The sequence below is a fragment of the Acipenser ruthenus genome, chromosome 4 (assembly GCF_902713425.1).
Source record: "Acipenser ruthenus chromosome 4, fAciRut3.2 maternal haplotype, whole genome shotgun sequence".
Lineage (NCBI taxonomy): Eukaryota > Metazoa > Chordata > Actinopteri > Acipenseriformes > Acipenseridae > Acipenser > Acipenser ruthenus.
The window spans coordinates 97,767,771-97,794,091 of NC_081192.1; the positions used below are offsets into that span (position 1 = coordinate 97,767,771).

A 26,321-nucleotide genomic window follows, 5' to 3' on the forward strand; every position below is an offset into this window, starting at 1 on the left:
TCTGAGGTTGGGCCAGTAACTTCTGGTGTCCCGCAAGGTTCTATCCTGGGGCCTGTTATTTAGTATTTATATATTTCCCCTCGGCCACATTTTAAGGTCTCATTTTTACGCAGACGACACTCAAATCTATATTAATTCTAAACCTGATATCAATGTTGCTGCCTCTACCCTAACTGCCTGTATCTCTGATATAAAAAATTGGATGTCGCAAAATTTTTTACACCTTAATTGTGACAAGACTGAGGTAATGCTGTTAGGTACTCCATGCCAGCTAGGTAAAACCAGTGCTTTAAATCTGTCTGTTGATGGAACCATGCTTGAGTTCAGATCTAAGATGAAAAATATGGGTGTGATTTTCAATCCTGGGTTAACTTTTGAATCGCATGTGCTGAATACTGTCAAGGTTTCTTTTTTTTCACCTTAAATATTGCCAGACTGTGTCCCATGCTTTCTCTACCTGCAGCTGAAAAACTGGTTCATGCTTTTGTTTTCTCCAGGATTGATTACTGTAACGCCCTGCTTACTAGGGTGTCTAATAGCACCCTCACTAAAATTCAACTCTGCAGCCAGAATTTTGTCAAGAGATCACATCACACTCCTGTTTTGGAGGCCTTGCACTGGCTGCCTATCAGGTTTAGAATTGATTTTAAAATTTTAATGCTGACATATAAGGCTCTTCATGGGCTTATATGTCAGCATTACTTATCTATCAGAACTTTTATCTTTTATCATTTTTACACTCCCACTCTGCTGATCTCAGACTGCTGTGTGTCCCGTCTGCTCTCCTGCGCTCTATGGGCGACAGGGCCTTCTGTTGCTATGCCCTCAAATTCTGGAACTCTATTCCACTAGAGATCAGGGACTCAGCTTCTTTGAGTGTTTTTAAAGCTCATTTAAAGACTTACTTTTTTAGCAAGGCATTTTTATGATTTTTATGATTGTTTTATTTCCTTGTGCTTTTTTATGTATAATCTGTTTATTTATTGATGTACTATTAATTGTGAAGCGCTCTGAGATGAATGCTTTTAAGGGTGCTACACAAAATAAAGTTTATTATTATTATTATTATTATTATTATTATTATTATTATTATTATTATTATTATTATTATTATTATTATTACTATTAGTGGCAAATACTGTAATCATAAAGCAAATCAAAGAATAAAAACAGTACTAATATTATTAATAATTTAGCTAATGCCTTTATCCAAGGTGACTTCCTTAACTTACTGCAGCAGCTTGTATTGATCGTTTTTGGATTTTTTACTATATCAAACAAAAGGCTTTGGACCTAAACAGGGTTGTTATAGCGAGGGTGTCCTGTATTTAGTATTTGACCTGTATGTTTAATATACGACACTTGCACATTTGAATATATAATGCGTGCACATTTGTTATTTCATTTTTGTTATTTTTCACCTCCCATAGTGTTCAACATTTAACAGATTGTATAAAGAAGTTTGGATCAGTGTTGATGGGTGCAGTTAGTTCAATCACAGCTGCTCTTTATAGCATCCAGAAAAACTTTAGACTTTATTGAAATAAACTTGACATAAGTTTCACAGCTGTTACTGATATTTTCCTTACCCAGAGAGTCCGTGCTGTAAAAGATTTGCATCCAGCCAAACGATACAAGATATTTACCCAAATCCCATGTTGTATTGATCTCAATTATGGCGTCAGATGTATAGCTGGTGATGGCTACCACTTTATAGTATGTGTGGAGTGTGGGGGTACAGTATAGATATGGTCGTCTTGCTTTGGGAGTGTTATACGAGGACAAACAACTTGCCCAACTGGACAAAAGCCAGTTAACTCGCAGTTTACAAGGTAGGCAGCTGCACGTCATCCTGTCATCTAAACTAATGCCACCCAAACCCCAAGGCTTTGCAGGTAGTCCAGGTAATATATGTTCCAAAAAAAGGACAGGGGTGCTGCTGTAATCTGTATTTCAACTCCTTCCCCAATGGGTTGTTATATTTGCAAAACCAGATGTTGTTGAGTTGGATGAAATAGTTTTTTTTTTTTTGCAGTCAAAAAACGATCTGGCATTCCCCTTTAATATGTTCCTGTTGAGATCACAGTCACAATCTGTTAGATGATCTCCAGTAATGGAAGCTTTCCAAGCGGTCAGTTTGTTTATTGCTTCCATGCAAGCAAATGGAAATCCATTTCTAGCCAGATGTTCTTACTGTAAGGTTAATCAAGTGATGCACTTGTAATGGAAATTACTTTTCTTACATTTTATTGCTGTTATTAAAATGTAGTTTCTAGTGTCCATTTTTAATACAAAAGATCATCATTGGTAGAATATGTAGAACAATATATTGTATTTACTGTAGAATGCTTGACAAATAGGATCTATAGATATTGCTATACTATACATAGGGCTTCTGTTTTTTGGTTTTTATTAATTGTATTTTTTGGTGCTTATTTTTAACTAGTTTCAAGTTTTTGGGACTTTAGTTTTTTATATAATGTGTGAAATTAGTATTTTCGGTTACTTTCCAAAATGCTTGAGTGTTTGTTTTTTTTCTGACAAAATATGTATAGTAGTAACTTGACTGTACTTACACACTTAAGTTGTACCTTCTTTCCTTTGCTGTCTTCCATAACGAAATCCCTATGGTCACGGGCAGATTCTTCTGGGATTGTAGGCATTTTTTTTACATTTCGCCACAATTCTGTTTTAAATCCTCTGTATCTTAACTGTAATACAGCTTTAAATCCCGCTAACAAGCCTCCATTCCTGATTGTAATCTTGTTTAAAATCTCGCGAGCGGAGTCTCCAATAGAAATGTAGGAATGTGCTGTCATTCAGCGGGTTTAAAGTATTCAGAACGAATCAATTGTAGATGCAAGTCAGGAAGGCGGGACATTGCCCAGCAGCAATGGGAAATGTATTTATAATTGTTTTTGTAGTAGGTTTTACTTTTTAATGGGAAAGGGTAAAGCCACCATGAATTGATTAACCATTTCCACAGTTTTTCCGGTGGTTTTTTTTGTATCGGGGGTGTTTTATCAGGTTTTATGTGTTAAAACCGAAAATCAGAAGCCCTGACTATACTGTGCATCATTATAACTATGGCCCCCATTTAAAAGTATTCAGTACATTTAGGGTGTTAAATAGAGTGACATAGGTATTTAAAATGTTTTATAAAAAAGACCTCCTCACATGATTTTATTTTGCTTTGCCTTGTATACTGAGTGATTAAAAAGTTAAAAAAAGATAGTTAGATCAAACATGACAGCCTGGCAATCTGCTGTTGAACAAATACATTCACTAAACAGAAAAAGGCACTAAATGATGGGTAACAAGACTGTAGAAATATCTATAGCTGGTATAATCAGTAAAAAAAGAAAAGACAAGGAGTCTTTTACAATATTTACAATACAATATGCATTTATATAGCGCCTTTCATCAAATGACCTCAAAGCACTTTAACATAGATAGCACAATAAAACAATAGTGAAAATAAATAAATATGAAAAAAAAATTATAAAAAGCTTAGGTTAAAAAAGCTAATTTATAAAAAGAAATGTTTAATCTAGATTTAAAAACAGTTAAAGTCCCAGCTTCCCCAACAAAAATGGGGACATCATTTAAAAATTACGGTGCTTTATAACAAAAAGCCCTTCTTCCCGTTTTTGTTTTATTAACCTTGGGAATAACCAACAATCCTGCTTTCTGTGATCTAAGATTGCAATTAGGAATACATGGGGTCAGCAGATCCTGTAAATAAATAGGCGCTAGTCGATTCAAGGCCTTGTAAGTTAAAAGCAGAATCTTGAAATCAACTCTAGATTGCACAGAGTGCTAATGTAAGGATTCAGCATGGAGAATCCACAGTGAATGAATGATTTATTGATTGCAATTACAGATGATTTAATGAACTGTGATGGGCCCTCAGGGCCCGATGACTCATCCGTGGGTACTCGAGGACTACCTACGCGAGGCCAGCTGGAAAAAAATGAACAGTTAAGAACATAAGAAAGTTTACAAACGAGAGGAGGCCATCTTGCTCGTTTCGTTGTTAGTAGCTTATTGATCCCAGAATCTCATCAAGCAGCTTCTTGAAGGATCCCAGGGTGTCAGCTTCAACAACATTACTGGGATGCAGTTATATGCATCCCAGTGCCGCAGATAGGAAGTAGCTATGGGCCGCCTCCCTCCGGGACGAGGCACGCTGCAAGGTGGCGGCTGGGGAGGAGGAGACTAAAACAAAAGAAGCGACATGGGAGAATAACACACAGAGCCTTTATGTGCTTGCTCATGATGTGTTGTTAGGGGCAGATTCTCCTTGCAGAAAAGCAACCAAGTTTACAATTCAGCACGGAGAATCCGCAATGAATCTGGCAAAATACAAAGTATTGACGCTACTAAAAGTAAGCAGCTTCTTATTATTTATTTATTTTTCGTCAGAGGAGGGAACGACTGGGTTCTATAGCTGATATTTCGAGCTGCAGCCTGGCCAAACCGAAAAAGGAAAAAAAAAATCTCTGTAAAATGTAAACTGCGCCTGAGATGTAAATATTTGTAATTTTAAGTGTAACTAAATATTTTAGTAGTTACTTTAATTAGTTATAATTGTATTCAAGTAACTTGTAATCGAACAGATTACTTTTATTTAATTTCCCAAACACTGGATAGATGTTTAATTTATTTTTATTTTTTTCACATTTTTCCCTAACCTGATATATAAACTATTTTCTAATAAGCAACATCTGATATTCTGAAAGATTGTTTTCATGTTACCTCAGCATGAATGAACAGTTTTGAATATCTAGTTCAATATGGAATGTTAATCTGTTTGCTAAAAAAACACCTCTCAGTTATTGTGCTAGTGCTTACATTTATGCACTTTTTATGTAGGTACATTCTACATAAAGTGGCGGCTACAGGTTGATTTTAAAGTCAGGCGGGTCTACTGTGATAAAACTTCACATGTACTGTACTGTACTGTGTGCCATTGGTGTTGCTGTGTTCCTGACTAAACGATGTAAATCGAACACAGGTTTGACATATTACACCAACATGCACACACTCCTGGATTGTGAAGGCTTGCATATTGACATTCCTGTGTACCATCACCTACCTTGGACATGTGTAAAGCTTCTTTCCTATCTGTTCAGACATCACATTGTTTGTGTAGATCTTGCAGTCAGAATGTCAATTACAAAGCATTCTAAATGTTTAAACCACAACAGATTCTATAAACAGATAGCACATTCAGTGTGGATTTTTCTAACCATTGAGAAAGCACTCGCACAGTCAACATTGCTATGGGGTAAACTCAACACACCTCTCATCACAGTTCTTAGGCATGGAAACCTCTGCTCACACACTGCTGTTTTCATCCTGCTCACTTCAGCCCAGAAAGAATCCACCCTCTTTCGCTTTCCATCTTCTAGCATGCTGGGCAACGCTTCATCTTCTACCACTTGAAACTCCTCATACTCATCTTTCAGAGCCTCTGAATCAGTGCTGGGTGAATCTAATTGCAAGCCTTGTAGCAAGGTTAACAGCAGTATCCTCTGCCAGGAAGGTCCTGAAGAACGTGGTCCTTGTAGCAGGGTTAACAGCAGTCTCCTCTGCCAGGAAGGTCCTGAAGAATGTTGTCCTTGTAGCAGGGTTAACAGCAGTCTCCTCTGCCAGGAAGGTCCTGAAGAATGTTGTCCTTGTAGCAGGGTTAACAGCAATCTCCTCTGCCAGGAAGGTCCTGAAGAATGTGGTCCTTGTAGCAGGGTTAACAGCAATCTCCTCTGCCAGGAAGGTCCTGAAGAATGTGGTCCTTGTAGCAGGGTTAACAGCAGTCTCCTCTGCCAGGAAGGTCCTGAAGAACGTGGTCCTTGTAGCAGGGTTAACAGCAGTCTCCTCTCCCAGGAAGGTCCTGAAGAACGTGGTCCTTGTAGCAGGGTTAACAGCAGTTTCCTCTGCCAGGAAGGTCCTGAAGAACGTGGTCCTTGTAGCAGGGTTAACAGCAGTATCCTCTGCCAGGAAGGTCCTGAAGAACGTGGTCCTTGTAGCAGGGTTAACAGCAGTCTCCTCTGCCAGGAAGGTCCTGAAGAATGTTGTCCTTGTAGCAGGGTTAACAGCAATCTCCTCTGCCAGGAAGGTCTTGAAGAATGTGGTCCTTGTAGCAGGGTTAACAGCAGTCTCCTCTGCCAGGAAGGTCCTGAAGAACGTGGTCCTTGTAGCAGGGTTAACAGCAATCTCCTCTGCCAGGAAGGTCCTAAAGAACGTGGTCCTTGTAGCAGGGTTAACAGCAGTCTCCTCTGCCAGGAAGGTCCTGAAGAACGTGGTCCTTGTAGCAGGGTTAACAGCAATCTCCTCGGCCAGGAAGGTCCTGACAGACATACCAACTGCTATGATGTTATTGTCATGTTGCTTTTCCAGGACATCATACTCCACTTTCGTTAAATCAGCCTGCCCTTTAATGTACCTCATGGAAACAAATTTCAAAAGCAATTTCCTCAGCAGATGACCCATCTCTGGTACCATGGCCCCTATTTTTCTTTCATCAGCCTGTAATATTAACAAAAAAAGTCTTCTGCAAAATAAATCATTAATTAAATAACAGATTGATTAAACTGTATTAGTACTACTACGACTACATAAATCTTTAAAGCTGGTAATTATGTTGCAATTAATGTTGTAATTATGTAATTATGCATTTAAAATGGTTACTCCTTGATGATAGTAAATGTTACAAAGCTAGCAGGAAAAGCTTGTTGAAATTATTCAACAGTAGCAAAATGAGAAGCAGCAAGGTCAGCTGAGTGAAGGGATCTCCCAGTCTTTCAGAGAAGCATTTTACCCGGCACTGCTTTTCAGCATCCTCATGCCTGGCAAAGTAACTTCTCAGAGCTGGATATTGATCAAGAACCCGCTCTACCACCCTCTAAAGAGACAGCCAACACGTCGGGCAATGTTTTAAAATCTCCAGATGGTCAACTTCAACAAACTCCTGAAACTTCCTTCCGTTTGGAACTGAGGACAAAAAACAAACACAGGATGTATATTACTGTAGGATTGCTCATTTTAGATGTATATATAATACTGTATATAGTAAAAATAATGTGTAAAAAAATAATGTAATTGTACGTAAAAATAATGTGATATCTTGTAACAATTGTAAGTCGCTCTGGATAAGGGTGTTTGCTAAGAAATAAATAATAATAATAATAATAATAATAATAATAATAGCACACATGAAAATAATACCTAATTAACATTAAGAAATCACCTATGCTCAAAATGCCAAAAGATGTCAATTAAAAAGTCATATACACCCAATGTTGAAAACATTTGGCTGCTTTTTACGAATGCGTGAGGGTACGATTTTTTTTTTCCTATCATGACATTGCAGTTGTCGCTTGCAAAGCCCACACAATTGTCCCACGAAATGTCAAGATCACTGTAAAATAATATTATAATTAATAATACAGTACGAAACGTTTTTATAAATATAAATAGTCTATGTACAGAATCTAGAAATGTTATATTAAAATAGGAGTTTTAAGTAACAATAAATATTCTTACCTTAAGGTTTTATTCAATGTATCGAAGACGGCTTCGCTTGTTCCAGTGTTGCAAACAGGCATGTCTAAAATCCTGCTGGCAGCCCCATCATCTTCAATGATTGTTTGATTCATCAATCATAACCGAGTATGGACTGGTTTTGTCAGCTCTGGGGCGATGTTCTTTTTTAAGTTTTGTGTCAGTTTAGACATCCTGTACTTGAATTGCTGTACGATTTTACTGTCAGGGAACATTTTGGTGGCAAGATCAGTAAAATGATCCGCGACAGCTGCTGGCAGGTTGTGCTCCGCAACAAATTGACAAAACAAAATCACTGCCTTCATGACCGCTTCGGTTGTTGGTGCTTGTTTCTGGTGAATGTACGATGTTATCGACTTATTCGTCTGTTTCTGGTTAAGGTTGTCACCGTGTAATTTTGTTCTGAAGTGCATTGTCAGATCATACACTCCTGACACCGCCACCTTAATGTCACAGCTACAAATGTTACAGAAAGCATATTTTTGACGCTACAATACAGTCAAACTGTGTTGTCCACTGTGGTAAAAATTTTGAAGAATACATCTTCAGCTTCTTATAGGAGGCAGTGTGGTCCAGTGGTTAAAGTCCAGGGCTTGTAACCAGAAGGTCACCGGTTCAAATCCCACCACTGCCACTGACTGGCTCACTGTGTGACCCTGAGCAAGTTACTTAACCTCCTTGTGCTCTATCCTGCAGATGAGATGTTAAAAAAAGGGGAGTTTGCGTAGCAGCTACAGGAATATAGAGTGGTAATGTACACCTCTTCATGGTGACCCCCCGACTCCCCCAAAATGAAATAACACACTTGGATAGTTATATTGGATTTACCGCTGTATCATGTATAAAGGGTTTTGCAGCCTCGCAAACATAAGAACATAAGAGCATAAGAAAGTTTACAAACGAGAGGAGGCCATTCGGCCCATCTTGCTCGTTTGGTTGTTAGTAGCTTATTGATCCCAGAATCTCATCAAGCAGCTTCTTGAAGGATCCCAGGGTGTCAGCTTCAACAGCATTACTGGGGAGTTGGTTCCAGACCCTTACAATTCTCTGTGTAAAAAAGTTCCTCCTATTTTCTGTTCTGAATGCCCCTTTATCTAATCTCCATTTGTGACCCCTGGTCCTTGTTTCTTTTTTCAGGTCGAAAAAGTCCCTGGGGTCGACATTGTCAATACCTTTTAGAATTTTGATTGCTTAAACAATAACAAACGTATGCACAAAAACATGAGAATCCATTGCACGGCCGTGAGACTCAAAATTGTGAAAAACCGCGAGTTTCATGGGTAAACCTTGAGACTTGACATCCATGCATTCTCAACTTGATTAGAGGTAGCCACTGAACACTTATGAACTTACATTAGAGGAAGGAGACTTTGTGAAAAACAACATCTGTAACAGTGTGTATTTCAGTGTTTAAAAGTAAAATGTCCAGATTGGTAATATTTGAGATGTTTAGATCCGCCACTGTTTAGACAAGTTGACTGGACTCATGGTTGTCTCCATGCCAAGACCGTGGCATACAATGAGTGTTTAACCCTTTCAGTCCTGAATTATTTTTGTCAAGCCGAAGAATGTGAAATGAAGTTATATAGTTCATAATGGAACTCCTTTATATGTGAGAACAGAACACACATTTATTTTTTTACACATATTTTGATAAATGGGACTTTAAAGTCCTGTCAGCACTTTAAGAACTCTAAACAGTGCTAAGAGAAGCTGGGACCTTGAGGTCCTGCCAGGACAGAAAGGGTTCATGTTTGAAATGTCTTAATTCTAGATGTACGTAGTGCTTCATGAGACAAATGTATGGTACACAATTGGGAGCGTGTGAGTTACAGAGCTCTCCTGGTTCAATGTTTTGCAGCCTCCCCTGCTGAGAGCACTGCTGAAAAGAAAGGCTCGCTGCACGCTGGCTTGATAGCAGGCATCCTTTTAATTGTTCTCATCATGGCAGTAGCAATCCTGGTGACAGTCTACATGTACCATCACCCCATGTCCGCCGCCAGTCTCTTCTTCATTGAGGTGAGTTACTGTTCACTTTTGAAATATGATTAGCGTTGCAGTGTGTTGCTGCCAATACAGTTTGTTAACATAAATTAGAATTTGTTGAGAAATTTAGCCAAAGAGTATCTGAAGGGATAAATAAGGAAACCTACTACTGTGTATTTAAAGTGGTTGGAGCTATCAACCACTTTAAAGAAATTTTATTCACTATATAATGTAGGTTTAAAATGTGCAGTTTTGAAAGAAACAAATGTTATAGCAAACATGTATTTGCATTTTGAAACTTGACTTGATCTGGTACAGCACTAGGTTAATGGGTATGTGGCTTCCAGGGAGTCTGTGACTGCTTCACTTCCTAGGTCATTGCACCCCTGCAGTGTCTTCTGGGTCAAAGCATCTTACTGGCTGAAAAGCATGTTTCCAGCAGGAAAGAAGCCCCTGAAATGACACAGGAAGTGCAAGACAAACTGAAAGCATGTCTTGCAAACAGATTTATTTAACCAAGTGTAGTGCCAGATGTCATACTTTTAAATGGAACATACTTGTTAAAAATGTGTAGGAAAAAAATTAGATTTGATGATTGAGACACTTTGAAATTAATTACAAAAGACATTTTGAAGCTTATTCTACAAATGTGTATTTGTCCAATCTCTTTTTATTTAAAATGATCCTTTCATGGAAAATATTGTAGTAGGACATAACCTTTCATGTCTCAGTATAGTGGCTTGGATATGATAGATCTGTTTAGCTTTCTGGGTCTATCATAGGCTTACAAAGCTGTGTTCACGCTTTGAAAAATTAAACTGTTATTCAACTGAACATGGCCTACTGCATCCAGCAGTTGCAATTCATAAGAAATATTTTGAAAGAAACAAGCACATTTTTTTTAATTGAATTTGTGTTGCACTTAACCTTCCTTAATTTAAGAGATTACTATCCGTGCAAGTTTAAAATTGATTTGTTCATTTTCTATTACAGACCATGTATGGTTTGAAAGATGGATAAAAGTATTCTGTTTTTAAATGCAAGTCTTGGATGTACATTACGAAGGGAAACAGCAATACATAATCAAGCCACTACTTACAGTATTAGTCCGGTTTAAAGATGAACTCCCACACAGAACAGGCTACGGTTGAAGCTTGACATCGTAAATGAATCCCTTTCCAAAAAATATATATCATTCTGTTGCAGTGCAATTCTCACATAAGGAGAAAAAGTCTTAAAATGGACATTTTTATGAACATATTTAGAGCTCATCCCTCCCTCCACAGCCTTGGAATCAATCTACATGCTGGTAATAAATAATGTTACAGCGTTTAGGTTTGGAATAGTAGCTTTATACACAACTGTATTATAGGATTTGCTAGATCAAGTGTGAGCATGGATATCATACAACAAAAATTAACCCTGTGGAAGTAATCTTAAAAAGCTGTTGCCCCCACACTGTCGAAGCTTCATATTTCAGAGACCACTCGAGGTAATGACTTCATATCTGCAGGGTGATATAAACACTGTATGCCAAATATGTTAGTTATCATATTGACCTCTGACCTCTAGCCCATTTGGTGTTGGCCAATAGAAATGTAACCATTTCACAGCCTCATTGTTATTACGCAGCCCATACCAATGCCACAGATTGCACTTCTTCGCATATTCGCTTTACATTGTTTTTTATGCCATTCTCCTTACATTATGCCACTGGTTTTTATAAATGTTTTTTTTTTGTTTATTTGTTTGTTAAAAAAAACACTTTCAATCAATTGTAATATCCCAGTTTAACAGAGGTTCTCTAATCAAAATAATTTTCTGAGATATCTTGTTTGAATTTTTCATTTGTTTTTTGTTTGGTTGTTTTTTTTTAGGTGTAGATTTTTGTTATTATTATTATTATTATTGTACAACTTGAATAAATTACTTTTAAAATAATACAAATGTTATATATCATAATAAAGTTAATATGTTTAATATATTAAAATAAGAAATAAAAACATTTCAGACACACACTAAGGCCAGCTCAAGTGTTTGAACTGTTGGAATATGGTTTAATTTAGACCAATGTATTGGCCTAACTGGGGTTAAACCAAACCTAAATTCAGCACTAAGGTAAGTGGAACTTTGCAATTCACCCTTCTAGTTTTCTTTACCCAAACAGCTTTGTGCTCCACTTTTCAGCTACTTTGGAAACCAGTTTTCTTTGTACTGCCAATATCGCACAAATATAAAAAAATATATATTTATGGTCATAGTGGGGTAGGGGATGTAAAACTTCAGACATTATTTTCAATTCAGACAGATTCAAATGAAATATCTTGGGGACTTTTATATGAGGAAAACTACTAAATCTTACTTACATCAATAACTGTGAATGTTGTAGCTAATGAAAATGCCCCATACTTTAAGTGTAGGAGTCTTCATTTACACACCTCTGGCTATTTACCTAACATGCCCTGTTTGTTTGTTTTATTTACAGAGGCGCCCAAGCAGATGGCCTGCAATGAAGTTCCGAAGGGGCTCTGGTCACCCTGCATACGCTGAAGTGGAGCCAGTTGGACAGGAAAAGGAAGGCTTTATTGTATCAGAACAGTGCTGAGATGTCAACAAGGACAGCTCACTCGTACTGGCATACAGGTGTGGGGGATTTTGCTGAAGTCTTTGATAAACCAGACGCGCTATAGCATACTGCTGTCCTCTGAAGAAAGACTAATGGATCAAGCCTTGAATTAAAAAAAAGAAACTCTTCTATCCAAGAGAACCACTACACAGTAGTCTTCCTTAGTGACACGGAAACACGTATCACAGATTAGACCAAGGCCTACTGGACAAAAATAGAACCTGAGAGGGTCTGGTTCACAGAGATCAATCGTCACGTGAATCTTGCATTTCTTATTGCCTTGGAGCTAAATTACACCAGAAATCCATAGCTCACTGAAACTTGACATCCACCTGTGTCAGAACCATTTAGGCAGCCGTTGTGAGTAGGTTTTTTTTTTTTAATGGATTTAGGTAACCAGATATATTTTATGTGTCTATGACAGTAATGGTGGGGGGGGTGGAGGGAATATATTTTTCAAATGACAAAGTTATTTCACATTTTTTGTTTTGATAAGGCATTTTGCACTCGTATATATTTAAAAGGGTTTGGGAGAGGTTTTTCTTTTCTTTTTGGATTGTAATCACATTAGTTTATTTGATATGTTTTTAATAGTTGTTTTCTTTTTTGCTAAACAGCAGTGAGTCAGCATTAGCAGAATTTTATTTCATACTACTTGATCACACACATCAGACATGTTAATCTCAAATTACATTCAAAACATTTTGACCTAGTTTTATTTGGTGCCTGTATGGGTAATACAGTTCTTGATATTTAATTCTGTAAGAACAGAAAGTTAAGGGGGGAAAATTAAGCTTTCAGAAACATAAGGCAATTTTATTAAACGCATAATGAAGGGTTGCTGTACTAAATTAACACATTTTTCATTGCCATTTATTTAAAATGTAACTAAGAAATCTCAAACGCAGAGTGAAGCAATACATGTACATTTCAATGTTGTAACCTTTAAATCAGCTCACTATTCATGAATGAAAAGGTAGCGTTGAGATGATGAGAAACATACTATTGCACAGTACAATTCCTCCCATTTCTTTCCTGGTCTGTAAATAACAATATTTTTGTTTAATAAATGAACTGCATATTATACTGTACTGGACTTATACTGTTAAACGGCATATAATTTAGTTTGAAATTCTTCATTGATAGGGGCATGGTTTACTTTAGAAGCCGCCGCTGTATACACTGTTGTGTGTCCACCAATTGTGCGGTATCACCCCTCACCGATCCCAGCTAGCGGTGTCGCGCCACTCAAGTGTGTCCCAGGCTTTAAGGTGCTGGTCACTACAACAATTGATGATGTTTTACAAAAGTAAAACTGTTGCGTTTTTTATTCTGTTTCCCTATATGATGAAGGGTTTATATATATATATATGTATTGTGATGCACACATTACTTGCATATAGATCTTTTTTAATTTTGCTTTTCTTTTGATAGCAGACGCAAGACAGGCTCTTGTGAATTTTAGGCAGCCTTTTTGTTCATCCATATGGGTTGATTAAATAATTAAATGATGAAATAATTACTAAGGGACTGTAACCTAATAGTCATTACACTTAGGATGTGAGGTTGCTTGGGTGGAGCAAGCTTTTCGGGGCTGCAGTGTTACTGCCTGCAGTGAGGTCATTTCTCATTGTTTTTCTTTAGTTTTCTTTTGAGCTTCCCTAGCAATGTGAGTTGCTAAAACCTTTAAACCAGGTATGTATATTTGAATGCAATCTTTTACAGTATATCTCTAATGCTTTCAGTCATAGGCACTTGAACATGTATGTTGTGAAACATGTGCAGCTTCAGGTTTCATAATGCATACCTTTTATGTTTATCTTTGGTGGGGAGTCTAGGGTTGCTCTGTCAGTTACTTTATTTTGTATTCACTTTTGAATGATTTGATTATGATTTTAATAGCATATAATTTTCATTTCATGCTAACGGTTTGTAAGGGTAAATCCTTTGTTTTATTATCATCAGTGTGAAGTAGAGCATTGTATCAGAACTTATTTTTTTTATGCATTAGGAAACCAAAACAGAAATCAAACAGTGCAAATGGTTTTAGCATTCCACAGAATTGTTATTACAAATGGATTGTAAATATAAATGAAATAGGAATGTTTGTATGATTCAGTTGCTTTGGCTCCTACATCGCCGTTCTGGGACTGGGATCTAGTCTTGCTCAAATGATATTTGTCAGTGAAAAGCCTAGTGTCTAGATGACAGGATTTACACCACACAATTTGTATCAGACAAGAAATGTGATTTGAAAAGCAAATCAAATTTGATGTGATACACCTAGTGAATTACATTAAATTATTAATGTTGTTGTCTCCCAATAAAAAAAAAATATATATATATATATTATATGCTGTATGTATATATATATATATATATATATATATATATATATATATATATATATATATATACAGCTATGGCCAAAGGTTTTGCATCACCTTATAGAATTAACCAATTTTGCTTCATAAAGTCAAATGAAACCTGCTGAATAATGTTACATTAACATACTGAATTACATACTGCTTTGTAGTTTTCCATATATTTAACGAAAAACTGACAAAAATGGAAAAATGTGACACTTAAAGAAATCTAACATGAAATACTGCACTACTATTATGGCTCCCATAATATATATATATATATATATATATATATATATATATATATATATATATATATATATATATATATATATGCATATACATACATACAGCATATAATATATATATATATATATATATTTTTATTGGTATATACAGTGCCTTGCGAAAGTATTCGGCCCCCTTGAACTTTGCGACCTTTTGCCACATTTCAGGCTTCAAACATAAAGATATGAAACTGTAATTTTTTGTGAAGAATCAACAACAAGTGGGACACAATCATGAAGTGGAACGAAATTTATTGGATATTTCAAACTTTTTTAACAAATAAAAAACTGAAAAATTGGGCGTGCAAAATTATTCAGCCCCCTTAAGTTAATACTTTGTAGCGCCACCTTTTGCTGCGATTACAGCTGTAAGTCGCTTGGGGTATGTCTCTATCAGTTTTGCACATCGAGAGACTGAAATTTTTGCCCATTCCTCCTTGCAAAACAGCTCGAGCTCAGTGAGGTTGGATGGAGAGCATTTGTGAACAGCAGTTTTCAGTTCTTTCCACAGATTCTCGATTGGATTCAGGTCTGGACTTTGACTTGGCCATTCTAACACCTGGATATGTTTATTTGTGAACCATTCCATTGTAGATTTTGCTTTATGTTTTGGATCATTGTCTTGTTGGAAGACAAATCTCCATCCCAGTCTCAGGTCTTTTGCAGACTCCATCAGGTTTTCTTCCAGAATGGTCCTGTATTTGGCTCCATCCATCTTCCCATCAATTTTAACCATCTTCCCTGTCCCTGCTGAAGAAAAGCAGGCCCAAACCATGATGCTGCCACCACCATGTTTGACAGTGGGGATGGTGTGTTCAGGGTGATGAGCTGTGTTGCTTTTACGCCAAACATAACGTTTTGCATTGTTGCCAAAAAGTTCGATTTTGGTTTCATCTGACCAGAGCACCTTCTTCCACATGTTTGGTGTGTCTCCCAGGTGGCTTGTGGCAAACTGTAAACGACACTTTTTATGGATATCTTTAAGAAATGGCTTTCTTCTTGCCACTCTTCCATAAAGGCCAGATTTCTGCAGTATACGACTGATTGTTATCCTATGGACAGAGTCTCCCACCTCAGCTGTAGATCTCTGCAGTTCATCCAGAGTGATCATGGGCCTCTTGGCTGCATCTCTGATCAGTCTTCTCCTTGTATAAGCTGAAAGTTTAGAGGGACGGCCAGGTCTTGGTAGATTTGCAGTGGTCTGATACTCCTTCCATTTCAATATTATCGCTTGCACAGTGCTCCTTGGGATGTTTAAAGCTTGGGAAATCTTTTTGTATCCAAATCCGTCTTTAAACTTCTCCACAACAGTATCTCGGACCTGCCTGGTGTGTTCCTTGTTCTTCATGATGCTCTCTGCGCTTTAAACGGACCTCTGAGACTATCACAGTGCAGGTGCATTTATACGGAGACTTGATTACACACAGGTGGATTCTATTTATCATCATTAGTCATTTAGGTCAACATTGGATCATTCAGAGATCCTCACTGAACTTCTGGAGAGAGTTTGCTGCAATGAAAGTAAAGGGGCTGAATAATTTTGCACGCCCAATTTTTCAGTTTTTTATTTGTTAAAAAAGTTTGAAATATCAAATAAATTTCATTCCACTTCATGATTGTGTCCCACTTGTTGTTGATTCTTCACAAAAAATTACAGTTTCATATCTTTATGTTTGAAGCCTGAAATGTGGCAAAAGGTCGCAAAGTTCAAGGGGGCCGAATACTTTCGCAAGGCACTGTATATATATATATAAATGAATACATAAATAAATAAATAGAAATCCCCAAGTAAGTGATTTTACCTGTGCTGCTTTCCATATCATACCAGAAGCACATACCAAATCTTATTTCACTGTCACCCTCTATCTTCACAAGAACTGACAAAGAGCACTAGAATATAAACAATAAAGCATCTCATTCTTCGGAATGGAGCACTAGAATTGAAAGAATAAAGCATCTCATTCTTCGGAATGGAGCACTAGAATTGAAAGAATAAAGCATCTCATTCTTCGGAATGGAGCACTAGAATTGAAAGAATAAAGCATTACATTCTTCGGAATGGAGCACTAGAATTGAAAGAATAAAGCATCTCATTCTTCGGAATGGAGCACTAGAATTGAAAGAATAAAGCATTACATTCTTCGGAATGGTGCCCTGGAAGCCGATTCTTCTTCTCGGCATAACTACACTGACACCAAAGAAGCATCATAATTGACACATGCTACCGTGGGGCACCTTCAAACAGAAGCTTTGCTTTCTTAGCTTTTTTTTTTTTTTTTTTTTTTTTGCCGACGCATTAATTTGACAAACATTAGAAAGCTCTGTTGTCTGATGAAAAAAAAGATGTCTTCAAGGAGAGATGAGCACTTCATTAAGCCAGTTAAGCCACTTTGCACCATACTGTATGTTGGCTGCCATTTATCAAATAAAATTACCTGAACCTGCCAATCTAATACCATTGTGCCAAGATGTGCCAAGAAGTTTGTAATGAAAGAATGATGCAGTGAATGGGTAATGCATTATCTGTGGACTACATTAATACTCAATTGAGGACCAAGTGGTGTTTCAGTGACCCCTGTGTGACTACGAAGGCTGTTTAACAACTTTCAGCTATGAATTTCACAATTGATTCATGTGAAAATATTCAACCGCACTACATTTATTGTGGTTTACTGTACTGCGTTCATCACCTACTCATTTTAAATCTTTTTTTTTTTTTTTTACCTGTTACCTTTTGAGAGGAAACATAATGTTTTGATGTAATTAAATACATTTAATTTAAGTGTTCTGTGTAAAAAAAAAATAATAGTACAATAAATCCATGAATTGACTGAAATAAACATAGCATAACTGTGTCGTGCATTTAGCATTAGACTTTCTGTAAACTGTCAAAAAAATGAAAAAGAACAAAATCTGAATTGTACTATTGTGAGGTTAATTGTAGTTTCAAGCTTTTTAACATTGCTTCTAGGATTCATTTAAAAAATCACACCACAATTGTCTGTAATTTCTGTAACTACTGTCATTTTGATTATTTTAAATAATAAATAAAGAATGTTGTTTAACTGAGTGCGATGTTTAATTGTGACTTTTTTTTTCATTTAAACCTTTAACTAAATATTGATAACCTTATTCCATTTATATATCCAAAGCTATGTCTGAACAACTTCATAGTACTCCATCTATATTAGGGGGCCACAAGTTGGCCAGAGGCTCGGGCACTGAAGTGTAACGCATCCTTCTCTCAATCCTTTTAAAATCTACCAGAAGGCATTACCAGTAGCAAATATTTCTTTAGAAAAATGCTAAGAATATATATGCTACAATACAAAAAAGGTTATTAAAAACATGTCTTTATTCAGATAATATCAGCGATAACAATCAACAGCCTGAATCTGAGTCTGACTTCTCTCCTTTAGCATCATTTTCTCCAAACCGATAGCGAGCTGTCAAAATGGTCTTCTTCCAGGAGCCTAATGGAATGTTCTTTGGACCTGCACCCTATTAAATGTATTGGCTTCTCAATTTGATATTCTCTGCCCCAGAGTTACTGCCTGGTTTAGGAGTATGTTTCCATTTTGTTCAAAAAAATGCAATGATAATTCCTTCATTGGATACAAGACTTAGGGTTAGGGTCAGGGGTTATGGCATTATTCCCTGCCTCAATTTATTTTGAAGTGTAGCTTGGACTTATTGGCACATCTGTCTTACCTACCTGGAATGTTCTGGACCCTCCATGAAGATACTTGCTTCACTAAAATGTAGCATTTGCTGGTAGAGGTCAAACCTGTAATTTGTTACAACAACTGCGTGTCAGTAACATATAATTCCCCCCCCCCCCCCCCCCCCTCCCAAAGACAACCACTAACCCTGTTACAGCAAGAAGCGACCTTTCAGTAGTTATGGAGAGCCACAAAGCCACTTCTGCATTTTGCCAAATCCTGAAAGTAACAGCAGGGAACTGAATTACTGGCTTATGTGTATACAGCTTTGAGAATCATCTAAGATGTGAACTAGCATGTGGTTTAAACATGCCCTATAATGTCGTCTGCAGTTTTCTTAAGGAATTATTATCCTCTGATACGAGAGGAGAGACTTAGTTGGAGAAACACATTGAAGTTTAAACTGAATGGTAAAAACATTTTGCAGCAAACCTGTTATTTCATGGTTCAATGCACAGGATATGACCTGGATGTTATTTCAATGTAATCTCTGTAACTGCAACTATAACTCCAATTAAGGACTAAAACCTGAGGCAGAAAAGGAAGACAATATTCTTTCACACCTTCATTTCTTTATATGAATATGGGTCATATTTTCAAGTATGTACTGCAGTCTTACAGATAAAGATTTGGATTCCAAAAGTCCCATGTTAACTTACAAAAGGCCTGTTTTGCAGCGTGCGGTTTGCAGTTCTGGTTTCTGGATGTACATTCCCAGAAGTTTCCTCCAATGAAGGGGGTTTCCTGCTGGTTGCTGCTAGTTGAATGAACCACAAAAAAGAATTGTAAAGATTTCAAACAGCACATCATATTTTATTAATTTGAAAATGACACAGTATACAAGGTAAATGGTCTTTTTTTTTATCACTTCACAACCTGATGACTCTACACAAGATACTGGGGTATCAGTTTAAAATTCTTGACATACTCTGAAAACTGAATTTACATTTTTTATTATACTGATAACAATTTCCAGACATCCTCTAGAGCAGTGGTCGGCAAGTAATTTAAATAGCGGGCCATTTGATCCCCTGGCAGCCGCAGAGCAGGCCAATTGCCGTTCCCCAATGACAACACCCCTCAACCCAACCCGCCGATACACGAGGGATTAAAAAAAAAAAAAAAAATTATAATCATTGAGATATATACATATGTTCATACGTTATTTAAAATTGTAACGGCCTAACTAAAACTATTGAAACTGAAAATTACCTTCTCTGTCTGACCTGCCATCCCAGCATGCACTGGGGGATGCGCCAGCAAAACCGATGCACGAAACAGGCTGACCCAAGAATCTTTGGAGGACTGCCTACGTATCGCCATCACATCTGTCACACCTGGGGCCGGTTGTACTAACGAGATCATAAAACAAGATCGGATCCGGGCTCACTAGAGCCGGGTCATGAAAAGGCATCATACTAAGCGGATCAGGATCAAGCTCCACTGATCCGAAATCTTGATCCGATCTTGGAGCTGCACAGCCGTAACTAGGAAAACTAACCAATGAGAAGCGAATATGCGTGGCGCAGAGATTGAAGATTCTTAATGTCAGAAAATGAAATGCATTTAATTTAAACGACATAAATCAGAAGCAACTACTGTACATGTATAATTTAAAACTTCAGCGATTCTATAAAAAAAGATTGAGTATATTAATACCGGTATCTGGATTTGTTTTGTGTTTTTAACTTCTAAAAATGTTTTAATAAATGTTACTGTAATCACGGCAGTGTGTATTTTCTGACGGACACACAAATATTTTACAGCGGTATAGCCACCATACACCGAAACAACTAGCAGCAGCGTCGGTTCAGGGCAAATTATCAACACATTTTGAGCACATGTAATCAGTGCTGACAGACAGCTGCAACTGGAAAATGTCGCGGACAGGGGGAGATTGAGGCTGTGAAAAGGTAAGCTTAAGTTATTGAAAAAAAAAGGAATTGGGGGAAAAAATGATATGCATAAAAAAAACTACAACGTTAAATCTAATTAAAGCAGTGATTTAGTTGTAATCGATAACATGAGAACGCCAGTATGACTTTGTCAACACAGAAAACGTAGAAATATTTATGAAACCTCATTACGCAGTCAGGTCTATTTTTTTCTGTAGCTATAAAAAACAGAAATGTCAGATATAGCTAAACACAAACTAATATTGTACAAAGTTTTTTTCTAATTGATATTATCTTAATACAGTACTGTTACAGCTATTTTTAAATGCATTGTTGCTTAATGTTTACCAAAACGTTAAATGATCTCCGTTTCAATCTGAAAGAAATATTTTTGAATATCCCTGAAAGCAGGTTTTAAAGTTTATTAAATTATCGTTACAATTATCCAAATTCAGTATAGTGCTTATTTAAATATTATTTTAGCAGTTTTAAAAAGGTTTCAGTTATGTATTTTGATGATGCATGGTCCAATTTAAAAACGTTCAATCAAGCTCTGATCTGATTCTGATCTTGGTCTATAACAAACATGGTTGATCCGATAGTTGGGCCGTATTCTTACTACTTCCTCTCTGAAAACCTCAAGAGGGTTTTGCCTATCTTTAAAAACCCGACCTATACATGTCTGACGGTTTCGAATAAAACAAATTGCGTTTCCTCAATTTTTCAAAAGTGGGATCAAGTTCTGAATGTTCTAAAGTTGCTTTATTATTATTATTATTATTATTATTATTATTATTATTATTATTATTTATTTTTTATTTTTTTTAAATATCCCCCCAAGGAGGCTTTTGCGGGCCGGAGAGCACAGGTCAGTGGGCCGGATTTGGCCCGCGGGACGCCAGTTGCTGACCATTGCTCTAGAGAGAGTCATTTATCAACATAGAGTTCACTCTATGTGTTTAACCGAGGAACAGGTTTGTGTTGATATTTGAATACAAACCAAGAGAAGCACTGTAATTTGAACTTTAAAAAAACAGCTTCTTGTGACATTTAATCCAGACTTCCTGGGTCAAGTCAGTTCATGCAATATTGAGGACAGTGTAATTGCCAGCCTATAGTTTAACTAAGAAATTGGATGAATAATAAGTCATGATAAGTAAAGGAAAAGCAAATCTACTGGAATGTTAGCATAAATCCTAATTGTGCCTTGGGGGTTCAAGGTAGGAAGACACAATGCAATTAATTTCAGCCCAAGACAAAATTGCCCAGTGTTTAAAAGGTAGGCCTACATTTACATACACATAAAAGCATGAGAACACAATATATCTTCTACCCTTATTGTTTCAAGTTATCCATCTAATTTTTTTCATTGGGGACTTTTTACCTGTTTCTATTCAAACACAGTAAACTTAAGACCCAGTTAAGGTTTAAATGATAAAATAGATTGATCTATCACATGGATATCTTCCCATTAAAGTTTTGTGATCTACGGTATTTATGTATTCCTCCACAACTTAAAAAAACTTTAAATTGTTAATTGATCACCATAACCTCCTAGATGTTAGAATTCAAAGCCAGCATCAAAGCAAGTTCAAGGAAGGTAAAGGCAGATTTTGATACAAAAAATGATAACCCAGAATCACTTAGAATGATTGCAAACATCATAAAAAGTCAAGGGAAGGTGGAAAAATGTAATACAATTATCCATTTTATTGTGCTGGTCCCATTGTGTCTTCTTATTTTATGGCTGTTGTGGGCTATGGCTGAATGTAAATATAAAACATGTATTTGTTGCATTTGCCTTTTAGTTGTCTTATCTTGAAAGACAGTCAATACAGAAACTTAAAATATCATGTCATAACGCAATGCTGCATTAGACTGACTCTTCCCCTAATTGGGTGCTAGGGAACCAGAAAGGTATCTATACTCTGGCGCATGTTTGTACACTGATGCACAGTTTGCATAACGACATCACTCATGCAGGGTACACTAATGGACTTTCTACATTTGTTGTTACATCAGTAACAACAAATGTAGGGGAGTGGAGGGTATCAGAAATGAATGACAGCTGAGTCCTCTATCACTTGTACAACCTGACAGACTGCATGATGGAATGCAACCATATTGTCCTTTGGTTTGTTCAGTGGCTGAAAGGCTTGGAATGGTAAAAAAAAACCTCTTTATTTATTTGGAACAGATGATTATTTCCAGATTTCATTGCATCCATAGTTATTAAAGTTCAGCTCTGAGTGATTTGGCATGCAAATACTGATGCAGACTTCTATATATTAAGCTCAGTACATTGATTACAAAGCCAAAATAAATTATGTACTGAAGAATGCACTGTATTTGTTATTGGCTATATGTTTCTTGATGGTCTACTTGGTACTCATTATGTAGGCTTAGTGTTCTACTTCATTAAAATCTAACATTTGGAAATAATTAAGAGGATGAACAAAAAAAAAACTTTTTATACGAGTAGCTCAGCACAGAACTGTAAATGTGCAAGTGACAGGAAATTAATTCAGTAAGGCCATTAATACATGCAAACTTGCTGCATGATGACAGCTTATTATCTGTATTTAAACACATAACTGATTAAAACAATAAAGTGATGTGATTATGCATATATCTTATCAAAAATAATTTAAAGTCTGACATCATTATGAAAGGGCAATATTTGTCTGTTAAGATGCCCTTGAATTTCTGAATATACTATGTCTGATTCAAGCATTCAAAATCCTAAAAGGTATAGACAATGTCGACCCAGGGGACTTTTTTGACCTGAAAAAAGAAACAAGGACCAGGGGTCACAAATGGAGATTAGATAAAGGGGCATTCAGAACAGAAAATAGGAGGCACTTTTTTACACAGAGAATTGTGAGGGTATGGAACCAACTCCCCAGTAATGTTGTTGAAGCTGACAACCTGGGATCATTCAAGAAGCTGCTTGATGAGATTCTGGGATCAATAAGCTACTAACAACCAAATAAGCAAGATGGGCTGAATGGCCTCCTCTCGTTTGTAAACTTTCTTATGTTCTTATGTTCTCATGTTGTATGAGGTGGAAACATGATGGTGGTCTATAGCCCAGACTGAGTTCTTAATCCAGTCAAGCATTGCTAAATATAGTTGAAGAGGTCGGTGAAAAAAAGTATTGAGCAGTTGAAACTGATCTGCTGAGAAGAGTGGCAAAACATTCAGTATTCACAGACGTGTGTAACAACCGTGTGCATGGTCTGACAAGCTGAAACTGTGAGCCCAAAAGCTTTCTCAATGTGAGGTCTGTAGTAACCACCAGACCGAGCAAAACCGTGTGTTAAAGGGGAAGTCTAAATCTACTGTGTTGATCCTGTCGTAGATTGGAGATTAATCGCGGAGAAGGATTTACATTCGGACTACTCAATGGAATTTAGGACATAAAATGAGAGAGCCAGTGTTGCCCTGCTCCTGTTCAATATAACCCATAATAGATTCTCCACATGAAACCTAATTACACGAAATATAGCTACCTTGAAGCTCAAGTGAGTGACTATTTCATGAAAGGTAACGTTTGATGAACCTTAATTAAGTAATTAGAGCACCTCATGTTATTCAGATCAAGAGCTTTTAAGCAAACTTGTTATTTGTAGAGAAATACATTTAAACAAGTTATATTGAAAGTTTGATACTATAGATTATTTTTTGATGCATAGTATACACTTAAGATTTTTTTCCTGACTTTTGAGATGACTGTTCTTTAACCCTTTGCGGTCCTATGTCGGACCAGGTCCGGCATTACAATTTTCCCTTTCCGGTCCGATGTCATCAAAAAGATGTAAAACACAGGTCTTGTCGTTTTTTCTCCGGAAAAAGCTGAGAAAACCATTCAATGGCTAAGTGAGACCGATTAGGAGAGAGAAGCCGAAAAAAAGGGGCGGATCTGAGCAATACACATAGCCCGGCACCACAGAGATAACACGGACATAAACAAACAAGATAGCTGCTTCTTTCTCCAGCACTCAAAGAATATCACAGACATTTGCAGAGCTTTTTGAGATGTTATAGTTATAAAATAATGACTTGGATCGCATTATTGAGGAGTTTGGTGATAAAACGAGTGATCAGGAGATGATTTATCGGTATGCACGACTATGAAGAGGTATGTGAAAAATACAGTGAACAAGGGGTGGGGCGGGGCTGGAGATGCAGTACTGAGTGTCCTGTTTATATGCAGTGCCTTTTAAACCTGTTTTAATCTGAGAAAAAATGCTTTTAAACAGTGCGTCTAAAATAAACTGTGCGTGTGAAAATAAATTGGACCTGACGCGCCTGACGCGCCTGACACGCGCTGAATAAATGGACCGCTAAGGGTTAAAAAAAAAAAAAAAACACTTGACCTGCTATCCTTACTGGGCCATTTCAATTATGCAATTCGCATCATCCACCCCATGACTCTTCCATTTTCACAGACACCTCATTTTTAGGATTCAGGGGTTTCATGAATCACCAGATTCTGAAGGCTGATCCCAGCTCAGCTCCAGTCCCATTGCAGGCATTCCATCCACAAGGTTGTCTTGCACCACAGGCTGTAACTGCTATCAGTCTTCTGTGCTCAAAACTGGATTCTTCCTATCCACTGGATCCTTGCTTTCATCGCAAATGCAAGAGACTCTCTCCATCTGGCTATAGGCACAATTAAATCATACATTAGTGGGATCCAGTATCACTTTTATTGGCAGTATCCCAACAGTCCATCTCACACAGCAAGGAATCATCAAGCATAGCCCGAGTACAATTTAGCATCAGTAATTGCATCTGGTTCTCATTCAGCCTCTACCATTAGACACCACACTCTCTCCAAACATTCAAAAGCAAATAATAGAAGATATCTGTTTCATAGTTTAACCGATAACGTTCAGGTATTTTAACATATAAATAATTGACGGTAAAGATATCAATGTTATATTCAAGTCACGCGACATTAAGCTCCACACCGCCGTCAAGAGCCAGATCAATATTTATTCTACATTTTTCTCCAGCTTGCCTCCAATACTCAGATCGTGGAAGCCATTTCCTCAGCAATCTAGTTGTATGTCCGCTCATCCTTTCAAATACTACAAACATTAATACATGGTGAGAGACGTGGTACAAGACTGGAAATATGTCTTGATTATGAGTTAAGGAGTTCCACTATTAGGAGAATGACTGGAGTTATGAAACCCAAATCTCTGAATGTGAGTTCACCTTTTCCATTCCATGCAGACATGATAGTAGCAAACCGCTGATCGATCCCTAACTAACACATAGGATGGTCTCACCACTCTCGTCTCCAGAACCGTCTTTCTCCGCAATCATTTTGGATCGAGCAGCTACTTCTGCAGCCAGAGCCAACATCGATCTCCATCCGGTCGAGGAGCATGGGCCGCTGGTCCTTTGCAGCAGTCGAGTCATACATCCATTCATCCCCTAACAACATAGCAATAGCCATCAAAGAATAGCTAGCATGCATGGAGTGGAGTTTACCTGACTGCCAGGGCCACCAGAGGTTTTCCCCTTCTAGTAAGGTTTTTTCCCTCTCCACTGAGCGGCAGGTAATCACATAACTAGGCTTGCTACTTTTCGATTGTAATCGGTAAAGCTCGTAAAACATCGAATTCCCCAAAAATATGAGTTCGACTGAAATAAATTTATATAGGATAAACGTCAGTAAAACCACTCGCTATTTTTTTATTTGATTTTTTTACCAAAAATAATAATTTAAGAAATCATCTCGTCTGTGTAGTTTTTATACTTGTTGTCTGTCCCATCTCCATTCCTCTCTGAATGGCTAGGGGTCACTCTCAGTCAAATCAGTGGTTCCTTAACCCTTTGCGGTCCATTGTCGGACTGGGTCT

General features: G+C 37.2%; 1 protein-coding gene across 1 annotated transcript in view; it reads left to right on the plus strand.

The window, feature by feature from the left end:
* The window catches only part of LOC117399531 (plexin domain-containing protein 2-like), a 160,731-nt gene extending 147,777 nt beyond the window's left edge, over positions 1-12,954 (plus strand). Inside the window, exons 13-14 of the mRNA XM_059023146.1 lie at positions 9,425-9,582; positions 12,035-12,954. Of these exons, the coding sequence (XP_058879129.1) occupies positions 9,425-9,582; positions 12,035-12,154 (278 nt within the window). The 3' untranslated portion in view covers positions 12,155-12,954. The remainder of the gene's footprint in view (positions 1-9,424; positions 9,583-12,034) is intronic.
* Positions 12,955-26,321: the final 13,367 nt, after the last annotated feature.